General features: G+C 45.3%; 1 protein-coding gene across 3 annotated transcripts in view; it reads right to left on the bottom strand.

Moving 5' to 3' along the window:
* The window catches only part of MASP1 (MBL associated serine protease 1), a gene marked incomplete at its 3' end in the record, with an annotated part of 68221 nt that overhangs the window by 10190 nt on the left and 39090 nt on the right, over positions 1 to 18941 (bottom strand). The window contains exons 9-11 of one of the 3 annotated variants that reach the window (XM_080919092.1): positions 13053 to 13190; positions 11673 to 11747; positions 2264 to 2401 (exon numbers count right to left, since the gene is read on the bottom strand). In XM_080919092.1, the coding sequence (XP_080775218.1) occupies positions 2264 to 2401; positions 11673 to 11747; positions 13053 to 13190 (351 nt within the window). Of the gene's footprint in view, positions 1 to 2263; positions 2402 to 5690; positions 7837 to 11672; positions 11748 to 13052; positions 13191 to 16596; positions 17154 to 18941 lie in introns of those variants that run through there. The other 2 variants (XM_080919091.1, XM_080919093.1) reach the window with 2 other exon arrangements.

Below are 18941 nucleotides of genomic sequence, written 5' to 3'. Positions count from 1 at the left end.
AGGGGCCCCAATGGAAGAGTTAGGAAAAGGACTAAAGGAGCTAAAGGGAATTATAACCCATAGGAACAACAATACTAACAACCAACCAGATCCCATGGGGGACTCTCAGGGACTAAACCAGTAACAAAAGAGTATACATAGATGGAACCATGGCTCCAGCTACTTATGTAGCAGGGGACTTCTGTGGATGCCCCTGCATTGGGGAATGCTAGAGAAGTTAGGTAGGAGTGGGTGGGAGGGGAACAAACAGGAGGGGATGTTGGGATAGGAGGTTTGCAGAGGGGAGACTGAGAAGAAGGACAACATTTGAAACGTAAATAAAATAACCAATTTAAAAAAATTCGGTGAGGACTGTCTTTATCCCTAGCTTTGTTTGTTTGGGTGTGACCCTGGTGTCAGCAGCATCTGAAGGTTCCCCAGAAATGAAAAATGTCTTTAGCACGATCCCCCAAGTATTTTCTGTGCATAAGACAACTTGTCAAGTACTGAGGACTATGGTTAGGAGCCAGCTAGGTGACTGCACATTAAAATCACCTGGAGAATTAGGAAAGGTGTCAGCATTGCGACTTGGATCCAGGCCATATGCAAGAGGCATATGAAAGGGTCCTCTGGCAATTTGACTGCAGTCAGGGCGGAGGACCACTGTTCAGAACCAGCTCTGTCATACAACCGTAGTCCTTCAGAACAGTGGTGTAGCCGGAGTGACAATAGGCTAGTGTCTCTTCATTAGTGTCCTAGTGTACCTCATGGCTGTCATCTTGCCCTGGATAAATGAATTCTCGATGTTTGTCTAATGCAGAGCTAAGCTTTTAGCCTTCCTTCAATGGAGCTAACAGCAGTAGCTGAGACCTGGACACACCCACTGAGAGCCAATCACGAAAAATAAAAGCATCTTAGACTGAACTGGGCTGGGGTGTGCGGATCAGTGATCTGGGCTATAGTTGAGAGTTGAAGGAAGAAGGCTGTTTCTGGAACAGCTCCCAGAATCTACTTGTTTCTCTCAGAAGGACTCTGTTCTGTTCCTCAGGCACACCCTGAACCTGCCCATGGCTCGGGATTATGAGAGTAGGAGGTAAGGTAGACTAAGATGCTCAGGTTGGGAGATCCTGCTTTAGAGCAGGGCTTTCTGGATGAGTCTATGTGTGTGCTCTCACCTTTGAACTCTGCGGGCTCCCATTGACCCTCAGTGTGAACACAGAGTGTTCTGCCTCGTCCTCATTCTATTAGAACCCTTGTCATCTCACTTCTTTCTCCTATACACCTCACCTCTGTCACAAAGATCAGCAGCAACAGAGATTACAGATCTGCAGAGCTGTGGGGAGGGCCAAGTGTGAAGGAGCTTTTAGCTGGGTTGGCGGTAGAGTGAATTTCAGTGCCAACACTGGATGAAGATTACTGACATAAGAAGTCAAAGTTTGAAAAGCTACTTCAAAGGCTTAAAGCAATTGGTGGTCCATTTTTCACTCTTTCTAAAGAAGTTGGGAACATGACAAATGGTCTCCCATTCTTCCATGTGCTCATGACTCTTCTTCCTCTCTATCTCTGCCTCTTCTGTTCCTTCAACAGAATTCTTCCTTCCCTTTCTTCTTTCCTGATATTTCCTCTCCCTTGGGTGTCTCGGGGCACACCAGTCTCTCTTCTCCCTGTCATTTGTCTCCTTCATTTCTGTCTCATCCTGTCTTCGGTTCTCTCCCTCTTATGTTCTAGGTCCCATGTCTACTGATCCATTTGTCTCAACCTTTCACTGGTGTTCTTCGATTACCTGCCTTTCCCTTCTTTCTTGGTCCTGTCCTGTGCCCAGATCCCCACTGAACTCGTCAGAACATGCCTAGAAATCTGCTTCTGTTTCCAGGATCTGATCTGAATTCTCAAGTACACATCCAAGGCCCTTCAAAGCCTATTTCTGATTTCCAAGGCTGCTACTGGTGGTGGTGGTGGTGGTTGTGAGGGTGGGGGTGGGGTGTGTGCTCTGGTTCTCTCTAATCTTACAGCTCTAACACATCCCAGCTCTGTGTCACATGTATGTGCCTTGACTTTCACCTTACTTTCAACAGTCTGTCAGGAGACTGACCAGAACCAGGAAGTGCTCCACAGCCCAAGGGTTTGGAACAGGAGCATGCCTGCCCCTGGTTCCATCTCCCATGACCACCCTTGTGGAGCAGTGATTCCCAGCGACAACTCGTCCAGTTTTCGAGGGAAGGTTGGTCCTTAGCGTTTATCCTGTACCCGCCCTGGGTCTTTAGCCCCTTCACTTTCTCCTTACCTAAAAGGCTACCCCCACAGAAGGGTTGCCCATTCAGGTGTGACAGCATAGCAATCCATGGAGTGGTCCCCTTCTGGGCTGGGCGGCCATTGAAGATCCTGGAGATGTGCTTCCGGGTAAACTTGGGGAGACCACACACTGTAGCCAAGGGAGGGAGGAACAGGTCACACTCTGTGCTCCACCTTACCCATTGGGATTACCAGCTTATTATTCTATTAGAAGAATGAAACAGAAGGGTGAGGGCTGAGGCCGGTGTCACATCCTGGTGCTGAACTCTGATAAGACACCAAATCTTATGGGTTTAGTCATGTCTTTTTCAGTTCTAGGAACCTGAAGATACTTCCTTCTTTTTCCCTCCCCCTCCCTATTGATGTTGGTTTTCTGTGACTTAAAAATGTTAGGTTCCTAATAAGAAAGCTTCATGCTCCATCACCGGTGGCTCTTATTCTCATACAAAGCCTTCCTCCAGGTCTGTGGAGTTAAACACTGTCACAGTGAAGGTCTTTCTGCTTAATCCCCTTCTCCCCTGCCTTCCTTGCTGTGGATTCATAGACAGACCTATGGCTGAACGCCCTTAGAAATCATCTGGTGTGTTCCTCCTATTATACACCTCAAGAAGTCAAAGCCTACAGAACGTCTCTGGCTTGTCAGAGGTCACTCCACGGCGAAATGGCAAGAATATAATTCTGGATCATCTAACTCCAACCCTGGGCTTGCTCCCCTCTCACCAGCATCATTAACTCTGGCTTCCAGGACCCTTAGAACTCTCTGGATCCAAGCAGCTACATGCCACTTTCAAAGCAAAGACTGGACAGAATTGCTAGCAAATAAATATGCTGCACCCTTGACCACATCCTTAGCATCTCCCAGTGCTGCTGCAAGTAGTTTAGGTACCAGCCCCAGCCAGCATCCTGGTCCATTCCATCAGACCTTCAGGGCCCTGGGGATGGATGCCCTCTTATATTTTCATCTCTTCTTCTTTTACAAAACAGTGTCAAGGCTTTTCATAGGTGTGTGCACACATACACACACTCATACATGCACACATGCACACACTCACACACTCATAGATGCACAATGCACACATGTACACACACATACACTCATGCATACACACATGCACACACAAAGTATCAACTTCTCTTTTATCTCAAAAAGGTATTTCTTTTTCCTTGCAATAAAGCCTCTCCAAATCCTTCACATTTTTTCCTCTCTTTGGACCTGAATTTATATGAAAGTGCTATTAACTGAAGACACTTAGAAATAAGGCACCCATTGGAATATTCAATAAATCATACCCCGGTAGCTTTGGGTCCTAAATAGAACCTTAACACTAATATTTCCATATATGGGAGAACGCTGGTTTTGAAATTATTGTCCGATGTGTTCTCTATTCTTACAACCTCTTCTTGTCCCTTGGCTCCCCAACCACCAAAGCTGGCCATCCTTTGAAGTGAAAGATAGATAGACTTCAATTTCAAAGAACAAAGCAGAGACAGGGGGAGGGGAAAACAGACTCTTGTTTGAAGTTAGGAACTTTGGTAAGAATAAAAGATTTGTGTTTAAAGGAAGCAGAGTCTGAGAACCGAACAAGACTTTTCCTGGACGCCACAGGAACGGGAAGATGCTACTTCAGCCTCCTGCCTCCGGGTGGGAAGAGGGGAGAGAGCTGAAAGCCTTTCAGGCTGGAGGGAAGGAAGGGTTGCCTAAGAGGGAGAGAAAAGTTGGAGAGAGACTGGGGTGTTAGCAGTTTAAACACAGGCAGCTTGCACTCTGACAGTCCCTCAGAAAGGACAATGACGATTTGGATCCTACCTTGATGAATGTCCAGCCCCAGAGGCCTTTGCTAAGACCCTTAGGCCACACCACATGGGTAACTATTTCACAGCTCTCCAGTCTCCCTCCTTGGCTTCTAAAGCACTTTTCCCTATGCCTTTAATTTTCTGCCTTGGCGTTCTCTTAGAAACCCTTGGCTTCATTTTGTATTTTGCAATATTTCACCAGACAATACCTTCTATCTCTTACTACTGCTGGTGAGTATCAGTTCATGACTTCAAAGTGCCCTCTCTTCTGAAGTTCGTGATTCCTACTGGTGATGTACATTTTCAGCTGGGTTGCTAGAAAGCTATTCAAACCCAGCAAAGTCGATCCCTTGCCCTCATCATCCACAAGCATTCCTCCCTCCCCTGGTTAGTCCAGACCTCTTCTGATGTCTGACCTGGCCACATTCTTGTCACCTCTCATTTCTTTCACATCGGTATCTTATCAGTCATTAAGCTGATAAAAAACTACTAGATGTAGAATAGCATACCTCCCTGTTCCACATCCCAGTATGCAATCCAAATAATCCACCAGCCACAATACAAAGTCAACATAGCTAATGGAAAATACACATCTGAAATGTAGTCAAGTTCAAGACACGACAGTCTCTGAAACCAGCAGTGTGTAGAGCTTTCAAAGGCTAATTTAGAATTCTTTTAGTTCTCAACACCATATAAAGCATGACACACACACAAAAGTATGATACAAACCCCAAATGAAGGCAAACCATGTGCATGCCCCCATGAAGAGGCCACCGCCCACACAGTGCACGATGCTGGCCCTGAATGCCCATTGAGCAGAGTTTGACAGCTAGGATGTAGTTTCACAGCATGAATCCAAGAGGATGTACTCAGAGACTCTCCGACTAGAAGACAGGGCAGAGCGGGATTTTTAAGCCTGTCTGTCAGTGTCCCCTGCATCTTTTGCCAAGGCCTGCTCCTGACTACTTTTTCTCTGTTGTCCTCTGTGGTTCTTCTCAGTCCTCCCCTGTGGTCTCTGTCACTCTGCTAAGTTACTCTGAGTCCCCATAATTATACAGAGTTGCACCTTTTTATATTTACGTGCTCACAATACTTGAATCTCTTTCCTTTGGTGAGAGTTAACTTACTTCACTTCTTTTCACATCTGTACATGCATAGGTCTCTTTTGTCTGCCAGAGTGAACTGTTTGGAGCCCTGGGTGTAAACGGTAGGCACTTAAGTGACGGGAAATGACAGCCTTACTTCTGAGAAGGAAATATATCAATGGCCAATAAGCATCACCTCTTCCTCCTTACCCTACATTAGATAGTGCCCAGATGCCAGCAGCTGTGTCTACAATGGGGGTGGGAACTTAATGAAGACACGTGTCTTTTTAAAAGATCAAAATGAGTGAACCCACTTCATAACAAAGTCTCAAACCAGGGTTATTGGTTATCCACAGATTTATTGCGACTGTAGACCCCTGACAAGAGAAATGGAGTGCAGAGGCCCTTATAGAGTAGCAGAGCCCATGGTATTAAATATACAAAATATAGTATCCTTTATATGTACCATTCATAGATATCGGAGTGTGTTTGGATGACACTTCCAAGTCCCCCCCCCCCACATTCCCTCTCCAGGCCTTTCCAGCTGATTTTGTCTGATGGAGATTCCTGGGATAGTGAACACTCAGCCTGTGAGAGCCACTGATGATGCTAGCAATCAGGGAAGTGCCCATTGAGAGTGTTAGACAGAGGCTCATAGGAGAAAATGCTGACAAAGGTCATATGGACAGCTGAAGGTGGCGCTAGGGTCAGAACCCAGGATGCAGGGCTCTTCATCTTTCCCAAATGAGTGAGACTCCGCCCCTTGACCTTGACCCTCAGAACACCAAGGGGTAGATGGGTTGGAGTATGCCACTTGGTAGATTCTCCTGTGAGCTCAGACTCTGGGTTGAGTATAGCCGCACATATTGGAGTTATCCGTTAAGTCTTGTGTCCATATTTTCTTCTGTTTTCCTGCTGAGAAGCAATGGGCACAGTGGGGCATAGTAGGGCAGTCTTCGACTTCTTCAAGTAGCCACCAGTCTCTATATACATGAGTAGGAGCAGGTCGTCTGTAGCTGACACTTCCCAGGGCTGGAAGGTTGCTCTGAGTTTGTGTGGAGTGGAAGGTGTGTTGACAGCTCATGGTGCTCATTGGTATTTGAGTGGCATGTGGTTTGAATGGCATGTGGGCCCAATGAGTCCTGAGTGAACAGCAGGTGTTTTGAACTGCTTTCGAGAGCTGCTGCTCTACTCCCTCAGTCACCAGAGCCCTCATGGTACCTTCTTGGTTGTCTGAAAATAACAAAGGGCACAAGGCAGAAAACTCCCACTGCAGGAAGCTTTAAAGAGAAGTCCCAGGAACAAAAGTGCTCCCAGATACTGTTCTCTGAGAGACACTTCAGGCTCTGCTCTTGGTCCCCCAAACCTGAGCTGTTATTTCCTAGATGAAGAACTGGGCTTAGTGCAAGCCTAGAAACCAGGGCTGGGCAAGTATACAGATACAGACTTTAGCTGAAAAATTATTTTCTAATGGTCACGACCAAGCTTTCTTATATCAACACTGGCTCCATGACCTTGAAAGGTGATTAGGAGTGATTGACACTTAGAACCCCCGCCCCCACTGGAGAGGAGAGCCTAAAAGAGAGGAAGAGGCTTGGTTGAAGCTTTGGACTGAATTCCCTTGTCTAGAGATTTTCCCTGTATATTACTAACCCCAGTCTCGAGGTTGGGACTGTCTCAGGAGCATGAGTGTGCGGTAGTTTATTTGGTCTGATAAGTAACATGAAGTATGCTGTTGGCAGTGTGTGGGGCAACCTCACTTGAACTGGGGCAGAGTAGCAGGCCAGGAAAAATACATGCCCTCACCGTTTTACCTGGAGCTCCCTGACACCCCTCGGGGAGTTCATCTCCTCCCGTAGCCAGTCCACGTAGTTGGAGACCTTTGTGTAGACACCATATACCTGCTTGCTACCACATTCTTCAGGTCCTCCCCAGGACACCAGGCCTTGGGCTACCCAATGCTGCTTCATCTCATCAAAGATGACGAAGGCCCCACCACTATCTCCAAGGCACGTATCCTTGCCACCCTCATAGTAGCCAGCACAGAACATGTTCTCCGTGACACTGTAGTTGCCCGAACGAGATTCATAGCTGGCTTTGCATTCAGCGTGTGACACCACAGGTAATTTGACATACTGTAGGACGTCTGACAAGGTCCGAGTACCACTGATGATGATCTCATCCACTGTCACATTAGGATTAGAGATGCCCCAGCCGGCCACCAGTCCCAACATATGAGGGGCTGGACCTTCAGGCTCAGGACTCGGGAGACAGATGGGCATGACGTGGGCTCCCAAGGGCACAGGCTCTTGCAGCTGTACCAGAGCTATGTCATGGTTGTAGTTCTGGATGTTGAAGTCTGGATGAAGTACCACTCGGGCAGCAGAGCTATTGACAGCTCCTGATTTGTCCCGCACATCATGTAGTCCCAGGTAGACGGTGACATGTTCCTTTGAGACAGGTATGACTGTGTTGTCTCTGCGCTGGGAACGCAGTACGTGGGCTGCTGTGAGTATCCAGGATTCAGAGAGCAGGGCCCCACTCCCAAACCACTTGTCATTTGGTACCCTTGATGTGTCTTCCACCACTATGAGGGCTTGCCATGGAAAGAGGCCAAGCTCAGCGTTTCGCCCTCCGATGATTCTTTTCACCAGATTTGGCAGGGCGCGGGAGGGCTGCCCACATACTGTAAGAAGGAAGAAGTAGAAACAAGAGACAGGGAGAGAGTCAACCATGTGAAAAGACCCAAGAAAAATTCACACCACTCCCACTGTGGATTACGCCACCATGGAACTCTCGCTTGCCTACGTCCTGTTGGTTTGAGAGAGCTCAGCTGGGATTCAGTTGCATCTAAGCTTCTCTGAGTTGGCCTATGTCTAGGTTGGAGCTTTATAAACATAACTATTCCAGTACCAGATCATTTTATGTTTTGGCCTTGTCCAACCTGAACCACTGTGCCCGAGTCACATTTGAACTCTACCATATTTAACCAGATCGCCATTAGCAGAGGACACCCTATACCCTTTCTTCTTCAGAAACATATCTTATCTCTCAGAAGCCATGTACCCTACAGATGCTTTCAGAGAACTACCTGTTTTCTTTAAATGTCCACAGAGGAACTGAGAGAGCCTAAAAGATGAACGAACTGAGTCAGAGTTCCTATTTCTGGATTTCAACTTCTGAGAGATGATCTGCAAATTTCAAGTTTCTTGAATGATTTCTCTCTTTGATGTGTCCACAGCTTATACACAGCTGCCATTATCTAGAGTTAGCTCAAAACATGGCTGTTAGGTAGCAGAGCTTAAACTATGCCATGAGATAGATGCTTCATTTGTTTCCCAAACTCCTTATCCTTTCTCTGGCCTAAAAAACTCACTGGAGTCCGTGCATTACGGCTCAGTGTCCCCAGGGCACAGAAAAGGTGGCATAATCCACAGGCAATGATGCGTGAGCCTTGCTCAGGATCACCCATCATTGCGCCCAGAGGCCCTTTAGTACCTTTAGGAGAGAAAACTTCGCTCATCCGAGCCACACCCTGAGCATGCACGTGTCACGTGTCACCAGGCTCCCACGCCAAACCCCTCTGGCTTATGAGCGGAGGGTCTTCAGTCGCAACCCCTTACTGGCTATGAACAGCCTCATATGGGCCTTCCCTGAGAAGGGTGTTTGAAGTCAGTGTGAGTTTGCACCTCCTGTTGTCATGTTCAGGCTATCCTCTTTGGCTCTGAGCACTTAGAACAATTCTTTAGAGACCAAGAGGCATTTGGGTTTTCCTTGTGACTTCTGGAGGGTCACATCAGGCTAATGCTTTTCTGATGCTCTTCTTCCCACTGCCAACTGCTTCTTCCATGTTCCTGGGTCATCCTGTCATTTACTCCAAGCCACACATAAACAGACCTTCTAACTTTTGGATCTGGTCCTTGATGCTGAGTGCCAGTCTCTCATTATTATAAAGAGCAGACAAAGAGGTGACATTTCAAGGCAGGCCCGTGACATGCTCTACACAAAAACTCATCTAGCAGACAAAGGCCATAATCCGATGAGGGACAACTAGGTGACTCAGGCCATATCACAACAAAGATCATGTCCAGCAATGAATGATATTTCTTCCCAACTGAGGTGTCAGTACATCCTGAGGTCACAGAAGGCCAGAGCCCAGAGAAAGTTAGAGGACAGCAAATTTATGTATGGAGAAACAAAGTTTCAGAGAACAAAATTCACTTACTCAGAGTCATTACATTAAGAAAAGAAAAGCATCTAACTTCTCTGAACTAGCTTCATTTGCCGATTACAATGTTCTACTTCTGATTTATCTTTGATTCTTTTATCAAGAGGTCAAAATGATGCCACAGGTCTTTGGGGAGGTTCACCAAGACTGTATCCTCCTGTATCCCAGCTGACCTTCCCTCCTCTCTTGATTTTGCTTCAGCTTCCAAGTGGGTGTGACTCCAGGTATGTATCACTGAAGTACAGCTGTTGGTGAGGATGGCCTCAGATTCCATGCGTGGAATCTTCCATGTTGTTTTCTGCTACTCTCCTGCCAGTAATCTTTTGGACAGAGAATGTTTTTAGAATCTTCAAAGCTTTGGCTATGCTGAAGCTAGATTAAGATTTTTTTCTTTTTAAAAAGGTGGGTACCTAAAGAAGTAGGTCCCTTGAAACACAAAAGTTATGTTCCGGGATTCTGTATACCTTCAGTTGAAATAAAATATGACCTACCAAGGAAAGTGCAGCACTGTGCATTAGACAGCAATGTCTCTAATTATCTTGTGGTTCACCCTTGCCAAAAAAAAAATTTTTTTTTTTACCACATCACTCTGATCCTTAGCTTTCAATCAATAAAATCAAGTGATGAGTCCTGTCAGCTTACGACTCTCCACCCCAATAGGATAGACATTGCGGTGCTGAATGAAATGGGTTTGTCCCTTCTAGCTTGCTACTCAGGCGTTCTGAAGGAATGCATTCGGAAAGTTCTAGTGTGGTTTAGTGTTACATGACGGTTCTGCCCAACTCTGCATGTTAAAAATATGTCCTGACTCAGTGTCACCAAGCTGGTCTTTCCAAGCGAGGCCGATGACCAGGAGGAAGCACAAAATGTGAGCTGCTTCTTGGTCTTTCTCACTCACTTCTGAGGTATGGAATCCCAGGCGCAGATAACGCCATGCTTACTGGAGACACCACCTTGGGCCTGAGACCCAGGCTCTCAACTGCTCTCCTGGCACATGTTCTCCACCTCTCATTGCATTTCGGTTTGCCGGGCTGGGGGTGGAGCTTAGATTTCTTGGGCACATAATCTTTTAGGCATTTGGACATCTGAACTTCCAGCTTGCCACAGATCCACTCTTCTGTGCCTTTTTAAAGTCCTCCCCACTTTGAGTCCTCGAATATGCTTGTGGCCCCAGCTGAGGTGAGTGAAATTGTTAGATGTGAATGGCATTGCATCGTCCTTGTCCCACCTTGCCATCCACTTTCTGGTGTTCCCCGCTCCATTCCTGCACAAGCATATGCCTCAGCTTCCCCTTTCTAGGAGGCCCAGTGCACTTGTGATGGAGCTGACTCACTGTTCTCCTCTCCACGTCATGAGGATCAATCCCAGGAAACTCCTCAGCCTCGCAATTGAATGTGTGACCTACTAAGTGAATAATACTAAAGGCTGCTAACATGTCCTGTCCATACAATATGGCCTCTCGGCTTGCCCAATATTATCATTCAGAAAAATGTCAAGGCCGCGGGACCCAAAGCTGATGTCCAAGGAGAGGGTCAGATGAACCTCAGGAAGAACAATATCATCTCGATGTTCCTTTGCTACTGTCTTTAGTGCTGTGCCATTTAACTGCTTGATTTTTAGAAACTTGAAATGCCTGCATTACAGCACTGTACATGTTGAAGTTAATGTCTGTGAGTTTTGTTTAGCCCTTTGGGGAGTCATCTTGGGCTGTGATTCTCAAATTGTGCGTGGATGTATTGTAAGTGTAAAGCCAAACCGTCTACACTTTTAATGTCAAAGCAAATTCCTCAACATCTACATGCATTCAAACACCTTCTGCTACCACAAAAACCTTCTTTTCACCTTCAAGTGGAGACAGTGGATGAAACACAGAGGAGGAAGAACCAGAATTATTTATGAATATAACATTTTTGGGCCCAATAGCTCATTATAGTTATCAGCCTTACATTGACCTCTTCTTTGGGACTTGGTTTGTGCCTAAGGACAGGGTGTCAATTTTCTTGACTTCCCTGGCACAAGCTCAGATGCGTACACAAAGTGTTTTGGATTTCCAACTTCGTGGAAAGGATTATTGTTGAACAGCAAAGAAATGAGGGAGGAAGGGCTTTTGGGATTTCAAAGTGTGAAGTATGCCAGATTTAAGACACTGGTTAGGTCGAGAAGAGGCCAGGCTAGACCTTTTTGACCTTTCACCTTCTGATGACATCATTCAAAAAGCAAGACATTTCCTTAGCTTCACATTAACAGACCTTGGATGGGAGACCGTGAGACAAAGGACTTGGTGGGTGAGGTACCTGGAAGGCAGGTGGGCAGGCTTCTCTTGAGTAGTTCGTTTGTCCACGTCCCATGAGCAGAACACGTATAGACACCTGAGTGAAAAGGTAGGAGAGGGGAAAGAAAATGATTTCCTGGAGCACTCTAACATGACCGTTACAGCTTTTTCAGGGCCTCTCTGCCATCGTGTTCTCTGAGCTGTTCATCTCTGCAACCTGAAAAGTCTTTCTCTTCAGCTATGAATTACTGTCCCCAGAAATACTGCACTCTTTAGCATGGCTCCATAGGTCCTCTAACTCTGACTTTGCTTGCCTGAGGGTAGTCCGTACCCATTGCTACATTTCCAGGCCCTGGCAGGTGTCTCCTACTCATGGGTCATAGAACTTCTGTTCATAAGGCTCTGTGCATGCCTTTCTCTCCTTTCTTTAAACTCTGTAATAAACCACATTCATGTCTGTTGCCCAACATGGGCCTGAGGATAGCCCTTCGAGCTATAGCATTCTCTCTTGTTTTACAATGAGATTTGGAGATACAGAGAAACTACAGGACTTTTCCTGATGTGTATGTGCAGAGGGTAGGCTTTCTGCTAGGTTGCTTTTCTGATGGAGACTATGAATGTTTTGGGGAGTATTGACAGTTTGAGGGCATAAGGCCTCACTTGCAGACAAGGTGGGGTACATTTCTAATGAACTTTCCTCTTATTATCTCTCCCACTTTCACTGTGACCAACAGACTGGTTGTTCCTAACATTTTAATCTGGGCCCTACATGATACCACCTGACCCCAGGGGAAGCCAGAAAACTCATCCAGAAATTTCGAAGAGCTATGGCTGTATTTGGGTCTTGGTCTGGGGCATTTTGGATTTCCTGCTGAGACTTGTCATCTGTTCTTCATTCTCTCAGTCCATCTGACTTCTGTGTGAGACATGAGAATATGCCCCTGAAAAAAGCCCTACAGCTCTTCTTGGTGCATTTGTCTGGCTAACCAGAAGAGGAAACAGAAAATGGTGGGGTCAGTCATAGCGGCCATTTTCTGGAAACCCTAGCTCTACCTCAGTCACATGAAGAGATTTATTTTGGGAGGGATTCAGAATTTTCTAGAGCCTCGGTTCTTCTTTTGGTTCTGTGATGTGTGTATCATTCATGGTCCAACAGACGCCACATTTACTAGAATTTTTTCAAGTTAAAAGGAGAAGCATTTTTGCTTTGGTCTCGGGACTATTTAATGTATAGAAATGGACCTATTAACTTGAGCCTATAGGGACCAAATGATACACCTCACAGGAGAACACTTTGTATTATAAGGCTTTGCACACTTACAGGCAGACTCCTCCGAGAGCTGCTTCAGGCCCCAGCTCCGAGGCCCAGTCAGAATGAGTTCCATTAAAAGAGAGAGCTTACCTGTGGTATTGTGAAGCATCTTGTAGTAGGGCTGCTGGCAGGAGTACCTTATCTCTGATTTGTATGTGGTGAGGTTGTTTCTTGTGGAGAAGGTCACCAACCCATGCTTCAGTCCTGCTGGGACTCCACAGTCTACAACTGAGAGAGAAGTGAGAGCCCTTAGCTCATTTTTGTTCTTCCTCTCAGGGTCACCGAGAGATCGGTCTTCCCTATATGTAGTGTTTATTACATACTATGCACAACTCCAGAGAGGAATAATACTGTCTATTCAACTGGCGCCCCTGCAACGGTACAGTATGCATTTATAAAGCTGGATTTTCCATTTTGGGCATCACTCCATTATATTCCTACAATATGGTTGAGTTACCTGCCCTGGTGTCATTTCAGGGCAGGGGTGAGCCTGTCGAGATTTATGGAGACCAAAGTTTCTCCCCCACTACAGCTTCTTTCTTTAACTTCCAGTTTGTTTTGCAATCTCCTCTGGTTCTGTGGTCCAGGCATGAAGCCCAAGGCTCAATGAGAAAATTCTGGCTGACCTGAACCAAATAACCTTCCATTTTTTCCAGTCTCAACCACAGGCTGAATGAGAACATTTAATAAGCTCACATTGGCGCTTAGTACTAAAATAACAAAACCAAAGAATCCCCAGTTTCTACTTGAGTACAGCCTCACCCCCACCCCACTGCCTTCCTATAGGAAACTCATCTGTCCACAGAATGCAAGGAGAGTCAGGGGTGGAGAGATTTCTGGTCTTTGCCTGCTCCTTTTCTCCTCTGATAGTGACTGGATACTGGAGATGGCTGTAATCTTAGTATAGGACATGAGTAAGGTAGCCTTGCCCTCAGGACAGAGTTTAGGACACTTGCTTGTGTAGCCATGTCTCAGGTGAGTTGCTAGCATAGACGGAGTCCAGCATGAGCTCAGTCAGTGGATCTTTCATGGCTGCTGTATCAGAAACCCAGGACCCAATCTATTGATTTTTGTATCTCTTAAGGAATGATGCTGGCATTTAAGGAAACCCTAATCTTACTCATTATAGTTGATGCTAGAATTGGGGAGATATGAAATTCCACCATTGGAAAAGACACCAAAGCTGAGCATGGAGATTTGCTCTTTATATTACAGATAAACCCAGAGTGGAGACTACTGGTCTAGAGTTACATGGTGAATTATTGTTAGTGTGGGAACTAGACCTGACCTTGATTTTGATGTTCTTTCAGTAAATGGTACTGGCTGTTCCTAGGTTGTTTTGTTTTGTATGTGTTTTCCAGTTAAATAGTAAACATTTCATGGCTAACATGGATATTAGTAATCAATATTTCCATAGTTCTGGTAAAATTTCCAAAATCTCTGCCTCCCCCTGAATTTTACTAACTCCCCTTGAGAAATGCAGGGTGTGGTTAACCTCTAAGATCTAGTCAGACATTTGGATCTTTAACCTAGGACTTCACACTCACCTTGCAGAATTGACTATTATCTAACTTACAATTTGTCTACTTTCAGAACCTTCCAGATCGAAAGAAGTGGGGGTGGGTGAAGGAAGGAAGATCATGTAAGTATTTCTTACGCAAAGTATTTTTTTCTTGTTCAGGTTCCTTAAACAACTCACTTAACTTAAATATAGATGCTCTTGTAGTTTTTGAAGTAAACTAAACCAACCCTAACACTTATACCTAACCATAATTCTAAGACTAATCCTAATTCTAACTGTAATCCTCGCCCTACCATGACAGTTAAGATCAGAATAATAAAAGATAGTAGTTGCTATTTGAAACAGTAAGTAGATTTAAATGTACTCTCCTGATGAGACCAGAAGCAGATGTTTGTTTTACCTTCAGGAAATACCCTAAACAGGACACTGGCGTTACTATTGCCCCTATCCCCAGTCTTCTGGAAGTTCCTTGGCCTCAGTAATCCTCATGAGCCAACTTCCCTGTCCCTAGTGGAAGAACTGAGTGGCCCTGACTTTGAATGGTTGATGGTAGTAGAAGATATTCTTTAAGTGGAGGGTATGGTTTCCTGCCACCCCAGATAAGTCACTCTGCCCACTGATATGGCTGCCAGAGACAGTGGGTGACAAACAGAAGACAAAAGCCCATATCAGCTTGGTTGTAGTCAGTGTGGAAGGAGCATCCTTCTTCCCAGTGCAGAATGATGAGGAGAAAACCATGTCTCTTTGAGAGGAGACAACTTTCCCAAGAGATGTCTTAGGTGACCAAATCATTATGTGTCAGAAACTGTCCACAGTTGACTAAGTAAGAGTATATTATTACTTGTTGTATGTTTGTCTTGGGCCTCTCCTATACCCTGGAGTCAGAAGGCTCTTCTCTCTTCCTGCAGCCTGCATGATTCACCACTCTCTACTATGAGCTGTTTTGCCCCATATCTTTTGTCTCTGGCTATTTCTTTCTTCCAATGCTTTTCTTTTTTTTTTTTTTTTTTTTTTTGGCCCAAGCTCTAAACACACTGTTTAGCAAATAAAGGGTTTCTTAGAGAGCCACACATAAGCATCTGACTCTGGTAGTCGAGGATGAGGCCCCATGACCATCCTGGCCTCATTCTCTTTCCCCCAAGTTACCTGTACGCCAATGACATCACACTCCCGCATGCCACTTCTCTCTTATAGGCATTGCCCAGACCACCCCTGATATCTGGGCACTTTGTATCCATATACCACCTCAGTAGGCCTTGAGCAAACACTGCTTCTTCCTAAAACATTTGTTAACACTGCTAATTGGGTAGGTTGTGTTCTTGTGTCTTTGTAATCTTCACTCACATCTCTTAGGTCACGTATACCTTATGTTGTTTGTTTTTACAATTGTTTGGACACATATCAAATCTTCTCCTTAAGCTATGTTCCTTTATCACCTTCAGCAAAATGATTATGAGTACTTGTGAGCTGGCAAACGAACATTTGCCCAGATGACATTTGTCTTTGGTGTCCATCTCATTTCCTCTGTCAAGGGCATCTTTACCTCAAGGCAGCACCTCAGTCTCCAGACTGCTCCCCACCCACACTCATGGGATTCTGCCCTCATCAAATGACCACCTGATCACCAAATTGGGTGGTCACTGACTAAGAGGTAAGCCCCCCTCTTGTGTGTGAACTCAGACAGACATTGCCCTTCAGATACCAGCATGCACACGGCTGCTCTCCATCCCTTTCCTCACCATTGTTAATGACCTAGTTATAGCCATGACCATAACCTGAGGACCACTGCTTCCAGATGTGATGCTTATTTCTATAGCCATGACCACAACCTGAGGACCACTGCTTCCAGATGTGATGCTCATTTCTATAGCTATGACCACAACCTTAGGACCACTGCTTCCAGATGTGATGCTCATTTCTATAGCCATGACCATAACCTGAGGACCACTGCTTCCAGATGTGATGCTCATTTCTTTAAGGTTTTTAATAGTGGGTTTTAAAAAACAAAATTTGTAAGCCCCAGTAGTAAAGAACCTCTGATAGCAGAACTTAATCCCAAAAAGTGTGAATGAGACATACACTTTCGGAATAAAAAAACATCCAGATGCACCAACATCCACACTCTGCATTATTATTCATTTTATAAACCCATGGTTGTGAAGACAGTAGCAGAAGCCAGAAATTTGAAAGTCACTAAGTACTTGGCACCCTGCCCCATTTAAACTTGGAGTATGGAGTAAACCAGTGGCCACAGCCCATGTTGTTTTAGGTCACATGACTGTATATTAAATTTGTGTTTTTCGACCCAAAGACATATTTTTCTCTGAGATGAGTACAGTTCACTTAGAGATGAAAATAATCACCCATTGTCTTTTCATTGCTTTTTCGAGTAAGTGTGAGTGGTGAGTAACTCGTCAGGAGAGAATTTGTTCTCGGGTAGGCAGCTCTTTGTGCTGATGAGGTTCTGCTGCCTAGCTCAGCATCCATTCTAAGCCACACTGAGGTGGACAATGGAGTGTCGGTGGGTGGGGCAGGGGGCAGCTCTGTAAGGGACTGGGTTCTCTGTAAGTCATCCATTCTTAGATGAACTGTGTGGCTCCTGCCACTGTCAACCATTCACTCTGTCACTTGCTCCGAGTCCAGCCCGTTCTCCAGATCGATCTCGCTTTCTGTCACCATGGTGAAGGCAAAGGAGAGTCAGGAGACAAAAGGAGGAGAGCAGAGAGAGGGAGAGGGAAGGAAAGAAAGAGAAAAGAAAGAGAAAGAAAAATTAGCGAGCAAAGCAGAAACAGTTTGTGCAGGCAACACAGAAACCATTCCACCAGAACCAATGAAGAATGCAGTTTAGGCAGTTGGTGTGAAGGACAGTTTGGGATGACTGAATTTGTATCATTCTGAGAATTCACACAGTCTTACATCCTGGCTCCTGAGGAAGATAAAATTCTGCCCCTGGCTGGGAGCTTTGCATCATCCAGTCCAAATGCTTATTTGACAGATGGCATTCAGAGTATAGCAAGACTTGTCACCACTTTGTGGTGACAGGGCCAAGATTCCCATAATTCCCACTTCCTGTTCATCTTTACATTTTTATCATTTTTCTTTCTCTTCTCTCTCTTTTCCCCTCCCTTTCTCCCTCTCTCTGTCTCTTTGTCTCTCTTAGTGTGTCTTTCTCTTTTTTCCTCCCTCCCTCTCTCCCTACCTTCCTCCCTCTCTCCCTCCCTCCTTTCCCTTCTTTTGGAGACAGGATGTTACATGGCCTAGGCTGGCTTTGAACTCCCTATATAGCTGAAGATGCCTTACATTTCTAATCTTCTCTTCTCCACACTCGTATCTCTGAAGTGCTGGGGTTACACGTGTGTGCTACCATGTGTGCCATCACATTCAATGCTGGGGACTGGACCGAGGGCCCTGTGCATTCTGGGAAGCATGCAATCACCTCCCCAGTCTCCCTGCTGCAGAGTCACACCCTGCATACTCTCTGTCTCCAACCCCTCCTTTCACATTCCCAAGGACACAATTTGTCTTTCCTAGGACCTAGCAGAGTACAAGGTACCCACAGACACTCAAAGATGCTGTGTGTTAACAAGAGCTGGAGCAGCCCTAATATAGTTTAATGTAAATGAGTTGGGTTAAATTTTCAGAATAAAATGCTAACATGTTCTGTGACTGTCTGGTATAGGTCACATAAAATAATACTATCTGGGGGCTAGAGAAATGGACTAGCAGTTTAGAATACTGGCTGTTCTTTCAGGGTATCATGGTTCAGTTCCCAGCACACACATGGCAGCTCACAATTGTCTATTACTCCAGTTCCAGGAGATCTGATACACTCATACCAATGCACATAAAATAAAATAAATTATTATTTTAAAAATACTATCTGATGTAGTGACTTTCTCTGTCAAGGTGCCCATTATAATAACCCATGTGTTTTTACCAGGAAAAAGTATTAATAGCACGTTCTGCTTCCCAAAAATATAAGAGAGAGATACCAATCCCCACCCACTGACAGGAATGGGCAGAGTATAACTAAGCACTTACCACACTTGTATATATGCTGGGTATAGGAACCCAGTCTGTTTTCACTACCATCTTGACAAGGGAGGATGAAGCCAAAAGAATATGAGCAAACTACCTACCGCTAGAATCTACATTTAAAGCCACAACTTCCCAACTACAGAGTCTGTTTTGGTCCTGAACACTGAAAACCTCTGTTGATCTTCTTCAGAATGACCCTCGTTTATCCTGCACAGACCTTGCTAGAGCCCAGGCATACTGCACACTGGACCACCTACTGCAGGAGCATAGGAGGTCCTCAGGCTTGGACCTCGTCTTCTACATCTGAATTCTCTACAGAACTCTATACTGGCATCCAGTAAGTGCTGAGCTTATTACCGAAGCTATAAAATGATAGTGTTTTCCCCTCACAGGGCCCTGACCACAGCCCATCACCATAT

The sequence above is a fragment of the Micromys minutus genome (assembly GCF_963924665.1).
Source record: "Micromys minutus genome assembly, chromosome: 7".
NCBI classification, from domain to species: Eukaryota; Metazoa; Chordata; class Mammalia; order Rodentia; family Muridae; genus Micromys; species Micromys minutus.
Note: the sequence above shows the minus strand (reverse complement) of the source record. Positions and strands in the feature narration are given on the sequence as shown.